The sequence below is a fragment of the Charadrius vociferus genome, unplaced genomic scaffold (genome assembly GCF_000708025.1).
Source record: "Charadrius vociferus isolate BGI_N301 unplaced genomic scaffold, ASM70802v2 scaffold332, whole genome shotgun sequence".
Classification (NCBI taxonomy): Eukaryota; Metazoa; Chordata; class Aves; order Charadriiformes; family Charadriidae; genus Charadrius; species Charadrius vociferus.
The window spans coordinates 2,237,268-2,262,091 of record NW_009647418.1 but is presented as its reverse complement, the minus strand read 5'-3'; the positions used below and the strand labels follow the sequence as shown (position 1 = coordinate 2,262,091).

At 44.7% G+C, this 24,824-nt stretch overlaps 1 protein-coding gene across 2 annotated transcripts in view; it reads right to left on the bottom strand.

The window, feature by feature from the left end:
- PITPNM2 (phosphatidylinositol transfer protein, membrane-associated 2) overlaps positions 1-24,824 on the bottom strand; it is a 66,987-nt gene that overhangs the window by 27,414 nt on the left and 14,749 nt on the right. For both annotated transcript variants that reach the window (XM_009880267.1, XM_009880268.1), the window contains exons 2-9: positions 23,453-23,667; positions 21,689-21,810; positions 19,748-19,981; positions 12,144-12,467; positions 9,055-9,150; positions 4,891-4,995; positions 3,929-3,999; positions 410-654 (exon numbers count right to left, since the gene is read on the bottom strand). In XM_009880267.1, the coding sequence (XP_009878569.1) occupies positions 410-654; positions 3,929-3,999; positions 4,891-4,995; positions 9,055-9,150; positions 12,144-12,467; positions 19,748-19,981; positions 21,689-21,810; positions 23,453-23,667 (1,412 nt within the window). The remainder of the gene's footprint in view (positions 1-409; positions 655-3,928; positions 4,000-4,890; positions 4,996-9,054; positions 9,151-12,143; positions 12,468-19,747; positions 19,982-21,688; positions 21,811-23,452; positions 23,668-24,824) is intronic.

Genomic DNA, 24,824 nt, shown 5'->3' with positions numbered 1-24,824 from the left:
CAGTACTGCGGCTCATTAAAAAAAGCCTCAAGATAGAAAGGCCATTTATTCCACTGTGAATGGGTGAGAGCTTAATAAATCTTTCCCTCCCATCAAACGTAAATCTTCAAGGACAACATACTTACATTGATAGAACAACTCTCAGACAAGGAATTAAAGACTTAGTATTTATTGGATTAATTAGAATAAATCAATCTCAGAACTCTTGCTGCATGATTACTGTATTCACTGAAGCTAAGTATGAAATCGAGATTGAATGCCTCGCTAGTATATTAATAAGTGCATTCTCAAAGCGTGGTCAGAGCTTTCAATACTACATGCAGAACATTTCAGGGATGCAAGAAAAGAAACAAAAACCAAGAGTGACATTTTAAACGTTTCTCTCTGTGACAAAGTAGCATTAACTTACCTGGACACCAGTGAAAATGCTTCAGAGCAGATGGCTGGGCAAGGGACTAGCCTGATGGCAATGTGTCCCAGAGCAGCTGGGTAATGTACCCTCATCACTGTGTCAAACACTGTCGCGATGGTGTTGACATCCCCTTGCTTGGAGCTCTGATCACCGCTTCCTGAGTCCAGGATGTTCCCTCCATGGAGTACCAAGAGGAGGACATGGATTTTACTTGGCTGCATTAATGGCTGCACTGATTCATCCTAGGTGGGAACAAAAGACAGCACAGTAGAAAGGCTTATTTTGCAAAGAGGTTCTATTTGGTCCAAATGCATTTTAAGCAAATTTTATAATCTCTTCTACCCCAAGCTCACATATAGTGTGTCCAATAAACGCACTATCCACATCAAGTCCAGTCAGGGATGAGGCAAACAACAATCCGTGAAGCAAGGGATTCCCAGCAGAAACAGTATTAGCCATGATACAAGGCCTTGGCAGGCTCCGTCTAGAAGGCTGAGTTCAATTCGGGCCACACACAAAGATAATTGCAGTGTGAGAAGGACCACAGAAGGACAAGAAGCACAGAGACTTTCTGAACAGAGACCGAAAGATTTCAGCTTGATTTGGTTCATAAAGCTACCCAAGGATGCAATGCCTGCTCTCAAACACAGTGGAGACGAGTGAAGAAAGCTCGGGAAGGAAGAGAAGCACTTAAGTCAAAGGACAGTGCAGGCACAGGCACAAGAGCCTAAACTGATCCTGAATAAGCATAGACTGAAAATCAGGTTTCTAAACGCAGGAGATAAGAGGTTTTAGAATAACAGCTGCAGATTTATGGGTAAGAAACTGAACTCCCTTCAAGAAGGAACGTGCTTAATTTATGGAAATGGTCATTAAATACACCTGGATACCACAGGTGAGAACCCGACTACTCCTCCCAGGTCTCTTATCCTACACATATGTGTGCACAAACGCACACTCACAGCCTCAGTGCAAGTGACTGTCCAAAGCAGAAGGAACACTGAAAGTAAAAAAAAACCTGCATAAAATTCTAAGCAGGTAAAACACGGCAGCAGTAAAGACATTACTTGTGTGCATCAGGGTGGAAAAATAAAGAAATAAAGGATGGGTGTGTTGCTTTCTGCTGGGGTGCTGAGCTCAGCTGCAGCAGCTGACAGTAAAACACATTCAGCAAAATTAACAAAACAAGATCAAACAGGTCAGCAAGTGGCAAGTTACTGGGGAAAGAAGCTGTAGGAAGAGGTCAGTCACTGCATCTGCTTGCCTACCACAGAAGTTATAAATAAGACTTCAGATTTGCTTATACTGTTGCAAAAGAGGAACTGAAGAGAAAAAAAACTTCAAGACCCCATGACCCTAGGACTGGCCAACATCTGGCTCAGAGACTGCTGCATGAACGCAGTAAAGGTTTTTATTGCGGCTGTCCAGGTCGTTTGCATATTATGTTGAATCAATTCCTTGCCTAAACAGACCGGCTGCGGTTTGGGGGAAGGAGGGAATTGCATCTGAACTCCAGAGTGGGTTAATGTTAACAGAACAGCTGTAAACCCAATCCTGATGCCCCAGGAGCACGTACAAGAGCACCCATTTGTACTGGTCGCATATGATAAACAACAGAGCAGTAACTATTTTTAATATCTATTCGCTACCAGGGCTTTCATTGTTTATGGCTCCCACAAGGACTCAAATCTCCCACCCCAACACCTCTGAGACACATGAAAGCAGGCACTGATCTCTCCTCCTGTGCCTTATCCCTTGTGCCAGCAGACATCTGAGAAAGTCCCGGGCAACTCCCTGGAGAGGCAGAGCAATCGCCATCAGGAGGGGGTGTGGAAGGGGTGGAGGGCAGCAGTACTTTTCCATTTGGCAAATTCTTCTCATTTTAGCATCTTTAGTCACCTGTTGTCCTTTGAGCAGTGATTGAGCCCCTGACAAACCTGCTGGTGGGAGGGAAGCATGGCCAGGCACACATTAGCAACCTAACAACTAGCTTACATTTTTACCAGATAATGTTAAAGCACGTCTTAATACACAGCCCACCAGAAGTATTAAAATTCACATCCAAGTCTGTAATAAAGATTTTCCAGACCTCCTGCATAAGAATGGCCTTTAATTATTTAGTACCATTACACTGTATTAATGCCTGCTCTTTAAACCTTCTCTGATTCCAGTTTACAGTGCCTGCAAGGTGAACTTTTGCCTGGCTGGAGGCATGGGAGGAGCTCTCTCAGCATCTCAGCACTACTTTTGCTTTCAGACAAATGTTTTAAGTGCTCATTTGGAGAGCAACATGAGTCACCAAGCTCAGGTCATCCGGAGGTTTATCAGCAGTCATTTGGAGGCGCCTTTCCCTTTCAGTTCATTAACCTCTGCTCTTGAAGGAAGCGGGGAACATGCAAGCAACTGCTGATTAGTTTAGGGGTGGAGGTGGCTATTTAGAACTTTCTTGTAAGATCTGGAGTCTCTTAAGACTCCCGATTCCTGAACTACCTTTTGGTGATGGATGCTCTTAACCTGAAAATCCCTGCGGTGGCAGCCAGGTATTTCATACTATCATAGTAGACTAATTGTGAACAACTACAAATAACTGACTTTTTCATCTCTCTTTGAAATCTGTTCTTTTTCTAAAATGAAGGCAGAAATGGGAGGGAGTTGAGTTTGTAAAGCTCTTTGAAAGTTCTCGACACCACCTTGAGCTGTCAGAGAAATCTTAGGGCTGTGACTTGTTTATCTTGAAGTGGCTAGAGCCGTTCCCGTCCCCAGCCACCCACTCTCCCCATGGCCCTTGAGCTCTGCGTCTATTACGAAAAAGCCAAACCACCATGAACTTACAGCCTGGCACACAGAGTAATACCAAAACCACGCTCATGGTCTTTGACAGACCGCGACATGACTTAGGCACTCTGCAAGCAGCTACACCGTCTCTGCAGATGGAGGGTAGGATGACTACAGCCACTCCAAGAAACACTATCTCACCAGGACGCTGAAGTGCAAAAGCCTGTATAGCCAGGATGGGTGGGCATTATTTATTTATTATTTTGTCCAGAGCGCTGACACAGGCTATGCTATAACTGGTTTCCAAACAAGACCCTTAGCAGCAGTATAGAGTGGGCTACAGCAGAGCTGTGTCACTTGGACCACCGCAGCCTGCCCCTCGGTGTGGCAGTACCGCAGCTCTCCCGCTCCCACGGCCACGCCAGCTCATTCGGCATTAGCAGGAGAGCTCTACCCAGCAGTGCCTCAGGCAGCAGTTATCCCCACAGGATTAGCATTTTTTTTCCAGCTGGATACCTGACACCGCCTGCAAACTACAGAGCATTTTCTGTATGATGTTCTAAAGACCGGTGAAATAATCCCTTAAACCTGGCCCTGAAGTACACAGCACGCCGGCGTGGCTCCGAATGACACGCAAAGACAATACACCACTCGCAGCGAAAGGAGCTGTCTACCCCGTTTACCTCACACAGACACCTTCCAGCAACAAAGGATCTCCTTACAAGAAACTAAAGCACTTACTTCAATGATGCTGAGCCTCTCCACGCTGGAGCCAACATGGTACTCTGCTGATGTCTCGTGATACAAGTCACCTGGAAACACAGAGGTTTAAAACATCAGTGCTGCGAGATGCGGTTTGGCAAAGACACTTTTCCAGAAAGACACTGTTTGTGCCAATGCCTCTCAGCCTCTTCTGCCTCATATCTCCTTAACTACTTCATCAAATTGCCCCCTCCCTCCACCCCACCTCCTTCCACCTGAGAAGCCCGGGCAATGTTATTTTTTGTCACTTATTTTCCAACAATTTCTCATAACCTTGGTAAGCGCCAAGGATAATTGTGAGCTCTTCTCTCATTACAGGGACCCAGCACCATTGCTTTATTAAGCATGGCAACAATGGGAAATCCCTGCCCAATTGTCAGAAACGATCAGTTTGTGGGAAAATAAAAAGGAATTGCTTGAACTATGCTGGGGTAGCAGAGATCTGATGTGTTCATATGTCTGTGCCTACGCAGACCGACTTTGTACCAGAAAGCCTCAGTGTCATTTTCCGCCGTGCTGCTACATGAATCGATCCGGCGGAGGAGCCAGCTTCCTTTCAAAATTTCATAGCGATGAGCAGAAAATAAAACCAAGGCAGATATAGACAAGAACAAAGGATGGAGCAAGAGGAAAGAAGAGTCGGGAGAAATTCAAGTAATTCAAGACGGAGCTGGAATATTTCATCATTATGCGAGAGAATCGTGGCTGTTGCACAAAGGAGCCTAACCAACATGGAAAATAAAAGAAAATCATGAGCTATCCCAACTCCCACTAGGCAATTCTTTTTCGGCAGCACTGGCCAGTCATTTTTATGCTCTGCCTCATCTTCTTTTGTGAAATGAAGATGAGTTTTACCTTTTTCAGAACACGGCTGTAACAATTACCTAGAAATACTGTAAAATATCACATGCAGTTTTTACTTTAAAAAAAAAATAGATTACCCTGGACATCATCGCATTCGGGGGTTTCAATTTTATCCATCAGATCATTGGAACTCCATTTGGTTATTTCTTTCGGGAACATTTCCTCATTGTCAGACAAGTCCTCTTTAAAAAAGAGATTTTTTTTGAGAGTCACACACATGCAAATATTTATACAGACAAGAGCACAGAACAGAATTGTAAATAAAAGTAAGGCCCCATAACTCTATGTAATCTTACACACATTTGAATGGCTTAAGTTGTAATAAAACATGATATTTTACCAGTTTATGTTATATAGAATCCAAAGCACCTTTTGAAAAGTAAACAAAATGTTTTAGTTGTATGTTTTTAGTAAACAAAACTGAAGGTGTGGAAAAAATAATATGGATTTTTAACGCTACCATTTCAGGTACCAAGTTTGATGTTTTTCTTGCTGTGCTTTCTGATAGTGCTAAAGCAGCCAGTATGCTCCAGTACAGGAGAGAAGACAAAGTAACATTTGCTACTGGGATCCTCCCAGACCTGTCTGAAAGCTGTGGGAGGTCTTTGGGGGAAGCAGTGACAAGGATCGCTATTGTTAACAGGACCGAATGCCTAAAAAGGCATGATTAATAAAGGAAACGTGAACTCCCTAGGCTATCTTTAGCCCGATTTCCTTCGGAGATGAGACCTGTTTGATCACACTGAGTGCATGTGTCTGCCATTGCCCTCCTACCTCAGTATCTTCTGAATCCCCTGGCTCTTTTCAAATACAGTTGGTAAAGAATAAGGGTCCCAAAAATATTGTTCCTCGAAGCGTAATTAAAAGGAAGAGATGCATAAAGGAGAGACCCTGCAAAACACCCACAGTAGTATCCAGAACATAAGAAAGATTAACAGCCTTGCTCTGCAGCAGACACCCGAGGAGCTGTGCCGGGTTAGGGGAGAAAAGAGGGCTGCCGGGAGGGTGACAGCGAAGGACACACTGCTGCCTCGTGCCCGTACCGCGCGGTGCTGGGCTGCAGAGCCCTAATTCACCGCCGGGAAAGCCTGACACAGAGTCCAGCCTTGCCTGTCCACGGGCTTTTGCTGGTACATCCACACGGGAACAAGCAGCTGAGCCCTGCGGAGGCATCACCAAGCAGACATCAGCAGCCGTAGCGTTGGCCGAATTCACCCCAGTGCCCCCACTGGAGACCCCACACATCCACCCCCCGGTGCCTGCTGGCCTGGGCTGGTATATCCAATGCGCATGGACTTCCCCCATGGGAGGCTGAGCTCGCTCTCAGCCCAAGCCTGAGCACAGGGAGGCCAGTCTGGAGGGGAGAAAGGGCTCACAAAAATGTTTAGATCAAACCAGAGGTCCTCTGAGACAGCAGCAGCCTGATGGCTCCTTTATGGGGCGAGAACGTGGACGCAGCGCAGCTGGGCAGGGCACGCTGCAGCCTCCACGCTTCGTGATTAAATCCTGGCACGTTCCTGGGAAGGAAACAGAGCCCTGGAGCTCCTGCCTGAACCCCCCAGAAACCAAACAGCAGCAACTCAACTCTTGCAATGATGCAATGATGACTTTCGTACGGGTTGCTGGTTCCTCCCCCCCCCCGCATTTCTCTTTTCTTTTTTTACATTGAAGATGTATCTTTTACTGTTACAGAGGTTAAGTGCTTTGTAATTTATTTATTGGTCTGCGCTTAGTATTTCTTTCCTGAAAATTTTGGGCTTGTAAATTTAATAAAGAGTTATAACCATAATAATAACAGCAGCAATTACAGAAGATCTTGAAGATCTAAAAGCTGTAATCTTCAGAGTCCCAGACTAGGATTCCCCCTTTCTTGTTGCTCTACAGTTACTAAGAAAATAATTAGTTGGAAGAATCCTAGGAAGGGGAACAAAAAGATTATGAAATATATTAAACTTTTCAGCAAATCTGAGCAATACCTTAAAAAAAAAAAGTATGAAGGGGACTAAGGGCAGAGCCAAGCAAAGACCAATTATTTTTAGGAGTTTCTATTTACACTTTGACCATAAAAAGACAGCGACCTGGAAACTTTGTATCAGCATGCCATTTCCTTTTTCAGCTATGGAAAAAAATCTGAGTAAACCCCCATTTCCCTGCACAAGGGAGTGCAGAGCTACCTGTTCAGAGCAAGTGGAAAGCACAAGCGCGCAACACACATGCTGGCAGAGAATTAAGAGGACGATTGTACTCAAAGCTCCTCCAGCAACTTAATCTAAATATTAAACTTATTTCCTTGAGAGGTTTAATTACAGCCTTTATTGCTGCTCAAGTGATCGCTGCATGGGATATTACTCCCGTTATTAGCATTCATTACAGGATAGATATTAGATATTACTGTATTTGTCACTATCTTTACCAGAGTATGCCAGTGAATGAGGATGAGTGGGAAGCCGGCGAGAAGAGATCTTCTCGGGTTCAGGTTACGCCCACTACACTGCGAGGAAATGTGTGTGTGCGTGTGTGTACGGGAAGCACTTCTGAGGAACTCTGCTCGGCGTTGACTCACATCCCGATCCGTGCCAGTTCCCATGGTACCGACCCCGCACGCCTCCCCGGCAGGATGAGCTGCAAGCGGTGCTTCATCCCCGCTCACAGACCCAGAGCTGGGACATGTCATCTGCCGGCCAAGGGACAACAAGAGGTCCCTCCCGAAGAGAGGGCTGTGTTGAACACCACACATCAAGGCTTCCACTCGTAAGCCAGAATCCCATCAGACCGGGCAGGCTTTTCAAACCCAACTGTGAGGACTGGGGAGGACAATCTGTACGTAAATGGAGACACGCTGTGTGGCAGCAGAAGAGGAGCTGCTTTCTCTCTTAGCAAGCTCCTCGAAGTGTGGCAAGAGAGGTGCTGATACCAACTGTGGCACAAGGCTCATTTTTGTTAGTTCTCCTTCCCAGGCCTGTTAGGAGCATGTCAGGTTTTCCCTGGGGGTCTGGCTCTCAGGCAGAGCTGCCTCTGCCTCAATTTTATTACTGAGTAATTAAAAAGGCAAAAAAGAGGGTGGATTGCAATGATGCCGTTTCGATGACTCACTCCTCTTTCCTTGTATGTATATTGCTACAATAAATCCCTTACATAGTTTTTGTAGATGCTACGTAAGTTAATAAATAGGGACACTTAAACTAAATTGCCCCTTCTCCTTCCAGGCAAGAGACACATTCACCCCCTGACTTGCACACATCCTGGCGGCTTCAGCTGCTGTATTGTGCAAGTCACTCCTCTACAACAGCGTGCCACTTTTTACCCCAGAATTTGAGATGTATGCCTAAATACATGATGCGAGAACTCTTCTGGAACACAATACTATGAATTTTTGGAGACTGAACTTCAGCTGAACATCAGTGAAATCTAGCTGAACATCAGTGAAATTCTGCTTTACAGAACTGGGGCGTCATCTTCTAACAACTGCATTTCACAGAAAGGTCACCAACTTCATCAGCACACGTTGCACATCTAACTTAGATTAGCATTACAAGCTGAGAGAAGAGTCCATCTGTTGTCAGCAGAGATGGAGCCTTTCAGGCTTAAATAAGCATTAAGTACAATATATAAAATGAGTGCAGGGAACAAAGCTTCTTCACAGACACATGCGCAGAGAACAAAAATACCACAGCTTTCACCTGATATGGATAGTCAAAATTACTCTGAGAATTCTGGAATCAACACTGATTAGTTTTGGCACACGAAGTACCTTGTTGCATTCACTACTGTATTTCTTGGAACGTGACAATAAGGAGTTAATAAAGGCAAATTTGTGTCTCTTCAGGCCCAGACAGGACAATTAATTATACCTCCTACTGATTAAAAAACAAATTAGAAAAATAATCAGTTATACTGAATCAGAAACATTAGGACACACCCACAGTCCAGTTAGTATTGCTGAATTTCACCCACACTCATTTGCACCAAATAAAATACAGCTCCAAAGATTACGACTGTTCAAGAACCCTTCAAATAGATGACACTGAATCTGAAATGTTGCTACATTAAATATTAGAGTCTGCTGGCGATGCTTGAAGAAGCAGCACTGATGCTGCACGTATCTTGGTTAGAAAGGAACAGACTTCAAACAAAGCAAAAAAGTCTCGCTTCCTTCCCTGCTCGCCCCCCACCCTCATGCCTTCCGTTCTCTTACCCCACCATTTCAGGAAACAAACGATGGTGATTTAGGCTCCACATACCGTGTGCATCAAAGAATTCATCATCTGAGCTGTCATCTGAATCTCTGGCAATGCTCTGCATCCTCCACTCGGAGATACTATGGCGTGAGGGACTCGCTGGAAAAAACAAAAAAGCCTTATGTGATACGCTACATCGACAAGACGGAGAGTTCCCAACATGATCTTTGCTGGAGGAAGAGTCTTGTGTTCTCTATGAAAATTCACTGCTGCAATATTAAAAACACAAAACCCCGATGATGCTGGTGTGATGTCAGTGTACCGCTTTACAGATCCTGTTTGTTTACTGTTGTTAGAACCTGCCAGCAAGATGCTACATTAAAGCATCACTCCTATGCTATTTTGAATGGCAGCTATTTATAATTGTTAGTAGGACGTGCAAAATCAGCTGGGTTTTAAAGTTTGCAATTAGGAAGGAAGCAGGCTGATTGGAAGCTTTCTTTGTGCCTCTAATCAGCACACAAACCATGCCTCTGCTTCGCTAACTTTCGGGTGGGTAGCTAAGCAGAGCAGCCTGGCATAGAAATAATCTGTTTTCTGGAAGGAAATTGCTTCCACACAAATTGGATTAGAGATCTATTTAAACTTTAAACTTGAATGATTTAAACAACATGCTATCCAACTACTTCATAGGGAGCTGTCAGAGCGGCTGTCCTGATGGAGCGAGGAGAAAACCCAACAGTCCTTTTGGTTCCTGCTTGCCCTCCTCTTCTCACACCTACCTGCTCCCTTTCGTCTTCCCCTCCAGAGTTCCCTGTGCTAAATATAAACATATTACAGCTTTTTTGCTTTTTTCTTTTTTTTTTGCAGATACAATTTAGCAGTGATGCAGCCTGAACTCTTCTTGGCTAAACTTGTTACAGAACAGCCGTCTACTAAAGGGAGCGCCGTCCAGAGAACGACAAGAGAGAGTGCTTCTCCCCTCTTTCAGATGGCTCTTGCATGTCACACAGCGCACACAAAGCGCTTGCAGCCACCACCTAACCCAGCACCGCAAAAACCTGAGGAGACTGACAAATTCTCATTTAGCATATACGAAGACACTGAAAGGTTCTGGTTACTGTGACAGCTGCGCGAGCCGTTTCATGCTATTGTCGTAACAGTGATAAATCTGTAAGTCAAATTCTTCTAATTTTGCTACCCGGTTGTCACATGGAAAGAGGATGGAGACCCTGAGCAGAGTCATCTAATTGCAGCTCAGCATTGGCTCAGCAGCCCCCAACTACCCCACCGCCCACCCCTTCGGGAGCAGCAAGCGAGGAGGTTGGCAGAGCAGCGCTAATTCACGCTGGAGTGACGTCAAGGCTCTCACATAATAGTTGCTAAAAATAGAGCATATTATAACATATGGGATGGCAACAAGGGTCCTGCTATCACCAGAGGTCTCACTCGGGTGGTATAGAAAGGACCGAGATCTTTTGAAGAAAAGGCGTTTCTTTTTCCAGCTGGAGGTAGCGGTAAGTTGAGACAGCCCTCCTTGCTTCCATATGCTAATATGCCGCCAGCATGAAGAAGGATTAAAATATCTGCATGACGTACTCCCCAGCACATCACAATTCATTTCTTTCATTACTTTTTCTTGTAAAAGCTGAGACATTCTGCTGTATAAAAGAAATTCATGCTTTGCTACCAGTGAAAACCTTCAAGTGAAATCCTAAGAGGTCTGAAAACTACAGCTTCCAATGAACATGTCAGCACTGGAAGGAGGGGGTTCATAACAAAGAGCATAGTGAGAGACGGGCACATCAATATAAAATCCCGGTGCAAACAAAGTAGCCGGCATTTTTATCTTTATACAATGACTTATGAAGCATCTGGTATGTTCTTCCCTGGGGCTCACTCCAGTGAGTCATCGCGAGGTAAAACTACTGCTCATCTCTCATTCACCCCGTGATGGAATCAGTGACAGAGCGGTAAATAAAAATGGAGACTCAACTCACAATATCTAGTGCAAATGAGAGACGGAGAAGCTTCACTTACCCAAGATGTCCCCTTCTACCGTCACTGGAAGAAATGCTGCCCCTTGGGGTTTTCAGAAAAATCAAGATTTTTTTGCCCTCTTGCTGTGACAGCTATTACCCTGCTATCAGCTGCGCTTGACTAAAAGGAGCGGGAATTGCTGAGGGTTCAAGCCTTCTGCCTCTATCTCACTGAGGATTCAGCCCTTTGTACAGAATGGTCTGAGGAACGGAAGAGTTTAACACTGAAAAAAAAAAAGGTGACTGCCAAGGGAGAGGTGAATGACAAAATTCAGGACTCAAAGCTGAGTCTTTACGGGGTGTCCTTAAGGGCTTTAATAGCAAAATCCTGACAGCTTGCTGAATGGTATTTAAAAGGGAACATAAACGTGATCCATGGTCCCACCGAATTGCAGGCTGTGAGGTTTGGTTTCTGAACAGCTACCGCACATCATCACCAGTGCAAGGCAGCAGCCTCCACTCACTTTTTTGGGGGTATCTGCCTTGATTTCCCCAGTAGCTGATGAGGATGCTTCGCTGTGTGAGCTACACTGCAGTACCCACGGAGCCAAACGCCCGCTTTTGAAAGGAACGGCACGTAGTAATGTATAACCCCGGCCTAGGAGCACGGGGAGCTGCAGCTGCCTCCTGGAAAACGAGAGTCAGTTAACAGCAACCCACAGCTGGGCCAGCTCTGTGACACAGCAGACATCCAGAAAGGGAACACCGCTGAAGGACCAGGCCTGATAAAAGCCACCAGTGGCTCTTGGGTAGCAGGGACTAACTCCCTCTGTGCTGCAGTTTGTCGTCTTCCGAGACCCAATGCTGTTAGCCAGCTGCTGCCTGCTCTTTCTACCGTTTTTCCATAGTTTCTCTGCTTTTGCGATCGGCGAGAATTCTGCCATGTGCCACTGAGGCACAGTTATAGGGTGAGTAGAAATATTCCCAAACCCATAACAAGTCACCTGAGAAGACTGAGCCTGCAACACCAGCAGAGAAAGCCTCCGAGTTAAAAGGACTCACAGAAGAATATGCATTGGCCCAAAGGTGCCAGCCACAAGGAGACATGGTCATACCTCCCAAAAGCCCAACCTCCATGCAGTTCAGAGGAAGAAGTCACCAGCAGCATCTTACCTCCTCTCTTTGAAGATCGTGAGGACTTGGAAGAGGTGGACCACTGCTTAGTGAGTGATCTTCCAGAGGTTGTTTCACTGTTACTAGCGGCATCCTCTGTGTCAACAGGTGAAACTGTGTTGGCTTCAACATCCTTCTCACCAGGAGTGTCTTTGACTCCATGCTGCTCAGTATCATTTTCACTGCAGAACTGGGCCATCTTCTGAGCCAGCATCAACTGCGCCTCCTTCTCCAGCTGCCGGATATCCTCAATGGTGAGCCCATACCATTCATCCTGCCAGCACCAAGCCTGCCGATGGGCACGGACCATGACCTTCCGCAAACCTGCAAAGCCAGAACGCCTCAGTCATCAAAGCTACAAGACTGCAGGAATCCATGCTACCTTCCCCAAAACCTCAAGACACTGTGGGGTAAGGATATTGCAGTGGCACCAACACCACAATGCTGTAAGCTGCAGTAAAGGACTTTCATATAGCAAATGTCAGGATGGCAAATTGGTCACTTCATGTACTGTATCTCCTCAATTCTTGCTAACCAGCCACGCACTGAAAAAATAGCCTCTCCTCTGCAACTTCTTTTAACTTGGGAAGGGACTGGATTTCCTAATTCCAGATCCAGGACTTTGTCTTCTGACTGCCCACTCCACCAAGCAGGAGCCAGAAACAGACCACAGTTGCAACTTCCATGAAGTTCTAGGAAGTTGTAACATTTGGATCCAGCCTTCAAAGTGAAGTATGTTCCCAGAAGAAAGAAAAAAAAAGCCAACATCAACAACAAACACCACTGATTTTTTTATGCAGGAGAGTTTTAAGTGGTTCCTTCGTGAACCCTTCATATCCCACCACAATTGTTACATGACAGAAGCACGTCCCCCATCAACAGCACTAAGCCTAAACCCCCTCCTTTCCTTGGAAACCTGGTTTCTGCACCTGGTTTCTATATATCAGTGAAACAGCATCACAAATACGAGTTTCTGAGATAATGGGATGGGAAGAAAAAAGTAAGGGAAGGAATAAAGATGTTTTATTTTGCAGGTACCATCTGTCTTCTGCTGCATGAGAAAAATGAAGCGGGTAAAGCCAATTTAAAATATTTCAACATATCACACACCTGAAAGGAAGAACTGTCTCAATATCAACACACAACGCTCCCGACCAGGCAACAGAAACATTCCTCCAAGACTTAAACTTGTTGGCTAACTTCCTATCCCCAAGACTTTTAAAACAGTATAGTCACGCAGGATTTTCAACCAATATTATTGCTTAAAAGCTCACGACAGGTCAAAGCTCCAAACTGCTATTTATTACCAATGGGAGCACACAGTAGTAACGGTGCTTTTAAAAGCTTCTATAAATACTGACAAACTAATTCTCAGGAGCCCTTCTGAAAAAAAAAATAAAAATAAAAATAAAAATCAATAAGTATTGTTCCCCCTTTAATTACTGGGAAACTGAGGCAGAGATGGGTTGAAGGACATGCCAAAAGCAGCAGTGGGAATTGTCGTCAGTTGGATTATGGATCCACAATTCTCCTCTCCTCAGCCTGGAGGAGAAACATGCTGCGCTGAAAAGCTGTTGGGCAGGGTAGCCAGCCTCTCACCCCAACAAAGACCCTGGCCAAAGACCACAGGCGACACCACCACCACCACCGCCATTGTAAGACAGACAGCAATCAACAGACTACATTAAAATCATTCAAAAGCACCACCAAGAGGAAAGATGGCCCTCATAAGCCACCCTCCATTTCTAGGAGCACGGCGGAAGCTGGATGGCCCCACTGCACACAAGGCTTCTAAGATGTTTCTAGCAACATTTGCTTCACTATTGCACAGAAAGTCTTAGATCTCACTACTGCCACCGCTTCTGTGGTCTTCAGCTTAAATAATCCCTTTTGTTTCAGCAATCACCTTTTTTTTTTTTTTTTTCCCAATCATACAAAAAGCCAATTTTATACAGTTATTTCCTTCCAGACCTGGGCACTTTATTTTCTGCTCTGCACTTTCGTTAGTTCTTAATGCCACCAGCCATCGCAAGTCACCCTTATCAGGAGCAAATAACCATTGAGATCAGCAGCTAACGCGATGGACCAACTCAACCTGAACTTCATCTGTACACTAAGATTAAATCTATCAATATTTTATGCATTTCTCTGCCTGACTTTCAGAAGGGAGCTCCACATAGGAGAAGCAAGTTTGAGCCCGCAGACTGTGACCTTCTGGGGGCCTCAGCAATTCTGTTCAACCTTAGTCAAGATTCAAAGTTATTTCCCCCACCAGATTACATTTTGCAGAACTATAGGAGAATGTTTTAGCCTCTTCACCTCCCATTATGATTGACAATCAACGGAGCTTACAAACGAAGATTAAACTCCCATCGCATCCACACTGAAAGCCAAAAAAAACATTTCCCAAAAAAACCATTCAGTCCCCAACACCACAACTATCCTTTGGACTTCCGCAACATCCACTTCTACCTTGCTTGAAACACCTTGAAAACAGCCTGTGACCAGATACAGAAGCAAACGGCCCCCTCGTCCCCATCCCAAGACTCCCTCCATTCCAGGTCTCAGCAGCCTCTGCTCGCGCTCCTGGATCCAGTCTTGATCTATCAGTGCACCAACTCCTTGGAAATGCTGTGTAAAGGCACAGATGTCATCAACTACAATATCTTTGTTTTAATGGACTAACATCTCAAGGAACATACTTTACCTCTGGGTAAAAAGTCTCCTGAAGTTCCCCTCTGCCTTCTTTCGCTTCATCTCTTAGATCACAAAAAATCACCCGTATTGCTTCCTCCCAACCCACAGACCTCTCCATCTGCACCGCTCCCATCACTTTGATTAGACATCCCAAATCACCCTTCCTTAAAGCCTTGTTCTTTCGAAAATAGGATGGCATTATAGGGCTCCATGGCTGTTGTGCCTCTATCGCTCCAGATTAGTTATGAAGTCAAAAAGAATGAGATTATTTTCCTCGCCTCTGGCCTTCACCTGGGACGTGTCAGCGATGCTGCATTTCCCTTTCTTAAACACAGGAGAAAACCTGGAGGAGAATGCGGCTGTCCAGGTACAGAAGAAATTGAAAAATAAAAGTCGTGGCTTGCAGAAAAAAGCCCTTCACTGCTAGGGATGGAAAACTTGAGCAGTCCCTCAGCGCACAGCAGTGAGTATATCACTGAATTAATCTTCAGCCTGCAGCGCTGAAGCCTTCCTGTTGGCAGCAGAGACCCAGAGGACACACCGAGTGCCCCCACACAGCTATAGAGATCCAAGATCCAGCTAAAAATGACTGACCTCACCTGTCCGGACACTGCTTCCCTCCTTACGCAATGGAAAAAAATCAAGTCTTGAAGCATTTTTATTTATCAGAACGTTAGAGAAAAACAAGCTTTTCATTTGAAAAGTGAAAAGGAGGGCACAGATCAGACTCGGGAAACAGAGTGTAATTGGGGAAAAAAAAAAAATCTCTTTTTAACAGACCAGAGATGCCCATCAAGACAGCGCTGAAGGCGTCTGTGGTCCAGTTCACTTTCATTTTTCTCTCTGGCAGGAGGGGAGGTGCAAACGCCTCCTGCTCAGCCTGAGAAGTCCCTGTCCCACACTCGACCCCACACACGGTGCTCGCAAGCTGCGCCTCACGGCCGGCTGTAGCCCACGTGGCAGTTTGCCTTGCAAGCCTGGGGCACGCTGCCCCCGGGCAGTGGGAGGTGGCCGGGGAGGACAGGTTGGGTACAGCATCCCACCGGTCACCTTCTTCCAGGTCGGACAGAATGAAACAAGCCCAGAGGAGGCGAGGCTCTGGGCAATGTAATGTTCCTCCATCCCCCCTATGCCACCACCTGCTGTGCGGTACATGTTCCCTGTGCACCCACACGGCAAACAAAGCCGACAGTACAGAAGAACTGCAGGGTAGGAGATGGTCTCCCAAAGAGGTCTTTCTGGTGTGAAGAGAGAACCGAGCAGCACAGGAGAACGGGGGAGGATTTTGGATTAGATTTACCACCTCCACCCAGTGTGCACCACGCTTATCTGAGCCTTCTTGCCCACAACTGGAGAATAACTCCAGAGGCTCCACAGGCAAGTCACCCAACTGAAGTCAATCAGAAATAACAGGAACAGGACTTTTGTAAGGATGCAGGTACCAGCCCATTTCAGTAATACCAGTAATTAACAAGACTTCATTGTTTCTCTACAGAGCTCAATGCTTTGGTTTTAAAAAAAAAAACCCACAAGGAAACCACACATGCACAAATGTACACACACAGGTTGAGTGCAGAAGTACCCATCGTTGTTGTGCTGATTTAATTACAACATTTCCCACTGCGTTGTGCGGAAAGATCATCTGTGAAGAGTCTAGCAGGGTGCAAACATTTAAATCACTTGCCTTTCAACCCACCACCTCAACAGCTCTGCAGCAGAGACTGGCTGAATCCATGAGGTGCCGACTCTTCTAAACGATTTGCCCGCAGCTTGCGGCGTTGAACTTAATCTCACAAAAGGAAGTGTAAATGACCATGAGACAAGCCAGGACAGAGAGAACTCTTCAGCTGAATTTAAAAAGCTTTTGCTTATAGTTTTGGGTTTGTTTTTCAAATTGAATTAAAAATAGTAACTGAAACAAAAACTCAATGGAAAAAAAAACAAAACAAAAAACCCACCATCAAACCCTGCTGAAACCCCCTCAACTATCCATATAAAACAACTGTTCAGATACCCATTGACTACGTACCTAGGGGCAACATCCCAAACCACTTTATAATGCACTCTCACAACTTCCTGGCAGCAGATAAAGGATGCCTGACTTTCCTTGTGCAACACTATTGCCTTGATAGTCACAACAGACCCCATAACCTCGTCGGTACAGTTCTGGTTGTCTGAATGTATTTGATCAAAGGTAACCCGCAGTTATATCTGCTTGCTTCCCTACCTTCCCTTCTTCCCCTGCTCAGAACACGCACGAAGAAAAGCCTGTGGTCACGTCCCTGTCGTGCTATCTGCAACCCGCCTACCCTTGAAAAGACCCTACCTGCAGGCCCCAACGGGCAGTGTCCTTCTGGGTAAACCTTCCATTTGAAGGCTTAACTGAAGCAAAAGTTCTGCCAAAGAGCTTTCTAAAACCGCTCCCACTTTACCACTGTGCAATAATTTGGGCATATTTAGCTTAAGACACACTGACTTAGACAAAGCTCCCGTTACCGGGATGGGAACCCACTTTGCCATAGTATATAATCAATAACCCATACACAGTCAACACACTTGTTTAACAGCAAAGGAATCACAGCCCACGTGCACCATTAGGAAGCAAGTGGGAGCAGAACATTATGCAGTGCCAGTCCAATTAAACTTAAATTCTATGGGAAAGGAGTAAAAAAGCATACAAATATTACAGCCAAGTAGACTAATAGACCACAATTTCAGTCTGTGTCTCAGGCTGTCAAAGCACTGAGTAACTGTCCAATTAGTCATTAGAAAAAATGGCTGTTGCACTCAGTAAGACTAAGAACATTTCAACACCATCCCCCAGAGTTACTCCCTCTGCACTCAGTAGCCTTTCTACATATCACAATCCATCCATCATTTAACACAGATATGTTCTTCTTTCAAGCCATTCTCTAATTTTAGTTTGCACCACTAAAGGACTGCTCCCCTCCTCGGGCAGTGTTTGGATCCCGCTCTTGGTTTCTGCCTTGGTTCTCTTGCTGCCTTGTGACCCTGCACAGAGCGCGCTAATTCCCCAAGAAACAAATTTGCAGGAGCTAGAAACAGAGGAACCAGGACAAAAATGCCAAGGACTGGGTGGCCCACAAGAACATCTCTGGCACCTGACAGCTTGGTCCACCATCAGCTGCACAATGGTCTCCATCTGCTTTCGGTCACCAGTTGAAATCCTAAAGCTGGGATCAGCATATAAGTCCAGTCAGTCCTGTTGTAGCCCACATCTTTCCAACACCCTCGTACTTTGCTGTCTTTGGTAGACGTGCTCTGGCACTTTCCCCACTCACTAACAGCTTCCCCATGGCTATCCCATGTCAGGGGAAGGCTCCACATCTTCTGTAGATGTCCAAAGCTTTTGCTTTCACTTTTCACTCACTTTTGTCTTGCCTTAAAGACTTTTCTGATTTTATGCATCTTAACCACTTTGAAAAATAGTATTTGCCATCATTACAACAGCCGTGGAAAGGCTTTTGAAAGGCAGACAATGAGCTGGCTCGGCTCTCCGTAAAGCCTCAATCAAGAGGAAAATGGCAGGCAATCTTTCATGAAATACAAAAGAAACATTTCTAAGGGACCACAGTTTAATCTATGCCAAACACCTCTGAACAACTGGAAGAGTCACATGCTTCTTTTTCATTTAACAGACACAATGGAGTTGTTATTCTGCCCCCAATGTTTTGCAGCGTACACTAAATTAACCCATGTCACCGAAATGCCAAGGGAGCTCATTGCAGAGAGCCACGTGTAATACAGCCTCTAACAGGTAAAAACTTCCATCTGGGGGTAAAGTAAAACCAAAGGAGCTTTAAGAAAGCAACCTGCAACTGTTCAGAGAGTGGTGCACACTATCAGTGTTTTCCACATTAGCTCTCAGGAGCACAGGATGACTGCAAAGAGCTATAAAATTACTTACTTATGCTAGCATCAGGCATTTCAAAGAAGCTTTGCATATAGAAGGGACAGCTGTAGAGGTCATGTAGGAGGACTTACTGTGTACAGAAAGCACACAGCATCCTTTACACAGCCTTTCTTTGGCCTTTTCTTTGCCAGAGGACAGCCATAGCTCTGCACTTTTTTTTGAGATGGCAATGCTTCTTTAAAACATTCTTTAAATTTTCCACCTTGCCATAGAACCTGTCTCTTCTGGCAACGCACAGAAACCGTATCGGTTGTTTTATAGATTTTCTGCAAAGAACAAATTACTGCCAGCACTGTTACTACCTGCACTGCCTCCACTTAGTTACTTCTGGGACACAAACAATACCTCCTTAAAAGCATTCGCCTAAGAATGATGCGTCAATCAAAGCAGCATCTACTCAAAAGTGAGAGCTGTCAATGACCCAAGTGGGTTATAGCACAGTGAGGTGGGGAGCCCTGAACTCTGCAGCCTGGGGTCAGAGATGTACGGCCACAGGGAGACCTCCACCGCTGCCGCACGGCAGGTAGAAGAAACTAGGGACGCTCCAGGGAGCGGTTTTCTGAAACCACCTAGGGCTCACATGTGAAGCTCATTTCTTTGAGCAGCCTTTGAGGATTTTGTCCAAAATAAAGAAAACTGGCAGATTTTGAAAAAGATCTGGCAAAATTTAGCAGTCAGATCCTCCTCTAAAAGAAACAGAATGCAAGATCTTGCCTAGACAGGACTTGAAACCCTTTTCAGTGGCAACCCTTCCAGTGGTTTGGATTCACACGTGCCACAATTATAACTGACAGAAAACACATGATTTTTTCTGAACTGACCCATAGCTCTGCAAAAGAGTAATTAGATCTGAGAATCTCTTCACAGACATGCCTTGGGATATGATACATCGCACACACCTCACCTTTCTGTTTCAATTCAGAAACAACATTAAGAAGTCGACAGTGAACTTTGCAAGATTATAAATGCTCACCAACATCATGGATAAACCGCTCAATTTTCGACTGCATCCCCCAGTATCTGAACTCCACTTTACAAAGTTTGTATGCACACATGATGGGGTATTTCCCAGGGTTGTTCTTGTACTCTTGAATCCAGTCTTCTGAGAGGGGGCCTCTTTTAGTCTTCACTGATTTATACAGCTTTGGATCCTCCTCAGCTTTGTATTCATGTGGAGGGATAGGATCTTTAACAATATCAATAGGATCTACAGAAAGAGAATAGAAGCAGTTAGACATTTCCTTTCCCTGAACAAAAGAAAATACCATTTTTCAGGAGTTATTTTTGCTTTAGTAAGTCCCAGAAGCATTACAGCAATTTAGCTTCTTTTTACTTACACTTAAACAACTGATATTTAAATTGTTTATACATTGCTCCTGGGCAGCAATCAGCTCTGCCAGAGGAACTAGCACGCACAGTTCCAACAAACAGAGGCTTTGCTCCAAATAGATATTTTTGCCCACAGTGACTGCAGATCCACAGCACTCTGGCAGATCTGCACACGCTGTCTTTCCAGCTCCAAAAAGATCTTTCGCACATTCCATCTTTCAGCTTTTCTAGTATCACTCGTAGTGCTACAGCTCTGTCTCATCTGAGACAGTGAAATACACCTGCCCTTTCTTAGCACTGGTATGGAAAAGACACCACCCACTGCACATCTTATCTTTGGAGTCCCTCAAGTGAAGTTACTGGTAACTCCTCGCATGCTATTGTTAGACCAAATGTATTGGAAGGCAGATAGTTTATCTTAAGTCCTAATTAACGCTTCAACAATGAAGAAGTGGAAACTGCCATGGGAGCAGAGTGAATCAACATATTTTAAAGATCTGCAACCCCCACCCCGGACCTCAGCAGAGGCATCTGGCATTTGGATTGAAGGGCAGGATCGCACTTGCCAAGAAACAACAGCTCTTCTGACACTTCTCAGTGAGGCAGCATGACTCAAGCCTCTTTGTTCAGTACCAACAGCCCGATCAGATAGGCTTAGGAATGAGGACAGTCAAACTGAAGTTCAAAACGAAGAAGTTTAAATCACGTAACACTCAAGTAAAATTGCACGGGGTTATTGCCATGTCCTGCATGTCAACAGTGCTCAAGAAGCCAGAGCAGCCACTAGATGTCCTTCCCCGGAGCTCCGGCTGCGGCCAGCGCAGCGTGGGACTGTCACAAGTCAGCCTGAGCTCAACACTTTTCCAGTCTCAGCAGCTTCAGAGCAAGGGATGCTTTGGTCCTGCGTGGCTGTAATTGCCAGCACTCGCTGCCACACAGCTGGTTCCCCGGCAAATGCTGGGGAGACAGACCACGGTGGACAGCAAGACAGAGGAATTGCCACGACACTTTCCATGCTCTGCCTTTTTATAAGGTGTTTCCTTTTGCCTTTTCTCATTAAATCCTTACATATATAAGGCTCATTAACTCAATCTCCCAAAACCAGCTGAGAAGCTGAAGTGTTAACCTGCACAAGGGCAAGACTAAGAGAAGGGGAAGCAAAAAGGACATACACCTTCATGTTTCAGAAGTGCAGATAGGACTGATTTTCATATATGTGAAGGAGCTACACGATTATACAGCAATATTTTCCTCTTCTATGGTTATTTCTTCTTTTTACCCCCAAAATCATTAGATGTCTTACTCTTACTCACAAATAAGACAGAAAGGCATCAGCTTCATTATGCAGGCAGGGGATTCAAATTATTTCCGTGTGATTTACATCAAGCCCTAGAAGAGAACTCAGGTGTTCTCACTCTACTTGATGTAACCTTACCCAGCAGCCTGACACCAACAGGGATGCAGGGGTGTGTTTAGTGGGCAATGGGACAGGCGGATGGAACATATCAAGCAAAATCCTTTACATAACACACACCAAAAAAAAGAGGCAGAATAACAGAGAAATTAAAAGAAAAAGTCTATTCACCTAGAATGGTTTGTCTTTTTTCTGCAGGAGAAAGGTTGAACACGTTGACATGCTCTCCCGGATCAGTTTTGTAGTATGTCTCAATATCAATAGAGAACTTCTCCACAAAAGGACACGTATACCTGAAAATGAGAACAATGCAGCTTAGCGTAAATCCCACTCAGCTTGGGAAGTGGAGAAAATGCTTTCCTAAGATGTACAAAATCTGTCTCAAATCCAAGTCAGCCTTCACTTGTGTTTTACTTCAGATATGCTTAAAATACTGACTGTACAATTTAAAGCGATTTTCTTTAAGACAGGAGCTCGCCTCAGACATGTGGCTTCACTGAAATAGTTCTGGTTTAGTAAAATCCCAAGCCCACAGCAAAGGGGTGTGCTCTCCATGAGGTGTTGCATGGATTATAGGTGAGAAGGTATCAATGAGCTCCATGCAGTTATTGGAGACTGGGCATCCACATCGACCAAGAAACAACTTCCAAGGGTGGCAACAAGCAAGCACTGGCAGGAGAAAGCCTGAGGGGATCACCAAGTCATCTCGCTTCGCAGAGACACTGACAAAAAACCTGCAACTTATTTTGACAATGTCTCCTCCAGGAGAAGATTATCAGGACAGACTGCTTTTGAAGCAGCAGTTTTCAGCAAGGAGATAACTTTCAGGTCTGCTGTACCAACAAGTTATGTTATCCTTGCAGGTATGACACAGATACGAACACAAGGACACCTTGGAAATGCATGTCTACCAGGAGGAAAGCAGAGTTATTGCCTGGAAGCTATGGCAGAATAATATATGGACTGGTTCTGTGCAGCACCAGGTTTCCTGGCCAACTGATTGACTCACGGGCATTTCAAGAGGATAGATAAAAACAGACTGGAAGTGGACTTTAATCACTTGAAAGTCAGACAGCTCCATTATATTTAGTCATGAGCAACCGCCCGTACGCAGACACTGACTCCCCACCTTTCCCCAGACTAATGTTACTTGCAGAGAGCAGCAAAAACAGAACTATGAAACTTTTCTAGATTTTTGATGAAAAGCAAAATATCCAGTAAAGCCTTTTTATTATGAAAGATGACAGCAATAGCAGACTTGCAAACCTGGAAAAGGGCAAATGCTCTAAACCAGAGTAACCAGCATACAGGCTATTTATTCCAGGGTAAATGAAATCCTTCCAGACAAAATCAGCCAAAATGAGGAGGTCCCAGAGGGCTCCACAGAGCCTCTGGCGCTCTTCCCTTCTCAGGGTGAGAACCATAGGATGTAGGTTTGTTATTTTCTAGTTAAATGACAGTAAGACAGTTTCCAGAAAAGAAGCACCAGGTTTTTTTATTTATTTATAAAGATTTTTCTTTCCCCCCTAGAACAAATGAATCCTGTCTTACTTGACAGCGTTCAACATGACAACTATCCCATCACTGCGTACATTTATAACTTCACCATGCTAGCAGATATCTGCAACGTTAAGCAGAACATCCAGTGCAGGATACAAGACTAAATAAAAACCAATCAAGATTTCCCATGCTTTGATGGACAAAACAGCTCACATTTCAGAGCCGCCAGCCACAAATTCTCAAGTATGTATGCCAGCAGCTCAGGCAACACTTGCACTCCTAAGATTAAGCACTGTGTAAGAATTTTAGGACTTGACTCCAGTTTCTCTAAAGGATATTACCGGAGATAGAAGAGATGCCACCGCACACAGAGTGACAACAAATCCTCTCCCTAAAGTAGGGAAACACACCTCTGGACATCTTGGTAAGTTTTACCTTGTCCTTGTATAAGGATATGCATTCCATGATTCTTCTTCGACTCGCAGAGCTGCCTTGGGCAATATTGACCGAAACCAGCTGGGTATGTGCATACCAATGTGGTACACTTTGTGAGTATACTGCCCGTTGCCTCCTGGTCCATCCATGTATGGCCTGTTCTCCAGGATCTCTACTCCACTGCCTTCCCCACATGTCTCCTCTCTGCTCTTTTTCTGAAAGGGAAAATATATCACATAGTTAATCCTCCCAGTGCATTGCACATACCAAGGTCTCAAAGCACATGAACAATGGGGATGGTTTCTAGGACTCCTTTTGAGCAGTGCTTCGTACAGACAGCAGAACCGTAGCAGCACCCTGGCAATAAGATTACCAAATCCAGATACTATAAAGGAAAATATTTAGAGACTCACCAACATAGGAACAGAGATATGATTTATGAGGGATCCTGTAAAAATCTGGATTTGGACAGTAGGAAACAGTTTGAATGAAGACCCAATGACACATCAACTCCTGCTCCTACACCAGGTTACCCACAGCTCTTCCCGAGAGCGCACTAAACCTGGGCTCCAGCTGTGAACCACCCAAGAGCACAAAAAGCCGTCGCATCAGCGGATGACAGGGCGAAGAGGAGTTTGTCCGACTTGGCACATTCTTGTGGTGTTGTATCAGTGTGAAAAATCATACACACACTCAGCGCAACATCACAGTACTAAAGACTATCTTATGACCTAAAACCTCAGGATCTGGGGGCTTGTTACTTGTGGTCTGGCAGGGCAGCAGCTCTCCAAAAACAGCTTAGAGACTACGCTCTGCTAATTAAGATATTTAGAAGAAACAACCCAAGTTTGCCAGAATGCACACAGCACCCCCTGGCAGCCTCCATACTTTGGCTTATTTGTAGTATTGTCCCTCATTGAGAAACCTGGCAAAAATTCTTTCAATAAAAAAATACTAATTTCAGTGCTTCTAAGAAGAGCTAGAGGCAAACCAAATATTTATTCATTTGTAACACATTTCAGCAGATTGGATGATGTATAACCTTCATCATTTCCAAACAACAGATTCATATTGTTGGTATTTTGAGTTTATTGTTTGTATTTGAGAGGACAGTACTTTGGAAATTAAGGAAAAAAAAAAAGGAATTTTATAGAAGAATCAACTGTGAAATACAACAACAACCTCTCATTTCTGCAATACAAACAATTCAAAGGATAACATGGCTTAACAGAAAATGATTAATAAGATGCAAGAGATCGGCTTCTCGATCGGCTTCTCATCTTTTGAGGACAGGATGATAAGCCAACGCAGCTATTTAGAAGTAAACAGCCCTCTTTTTAAAGAACTCTCAAGTGATTTTAACTTTAAACAG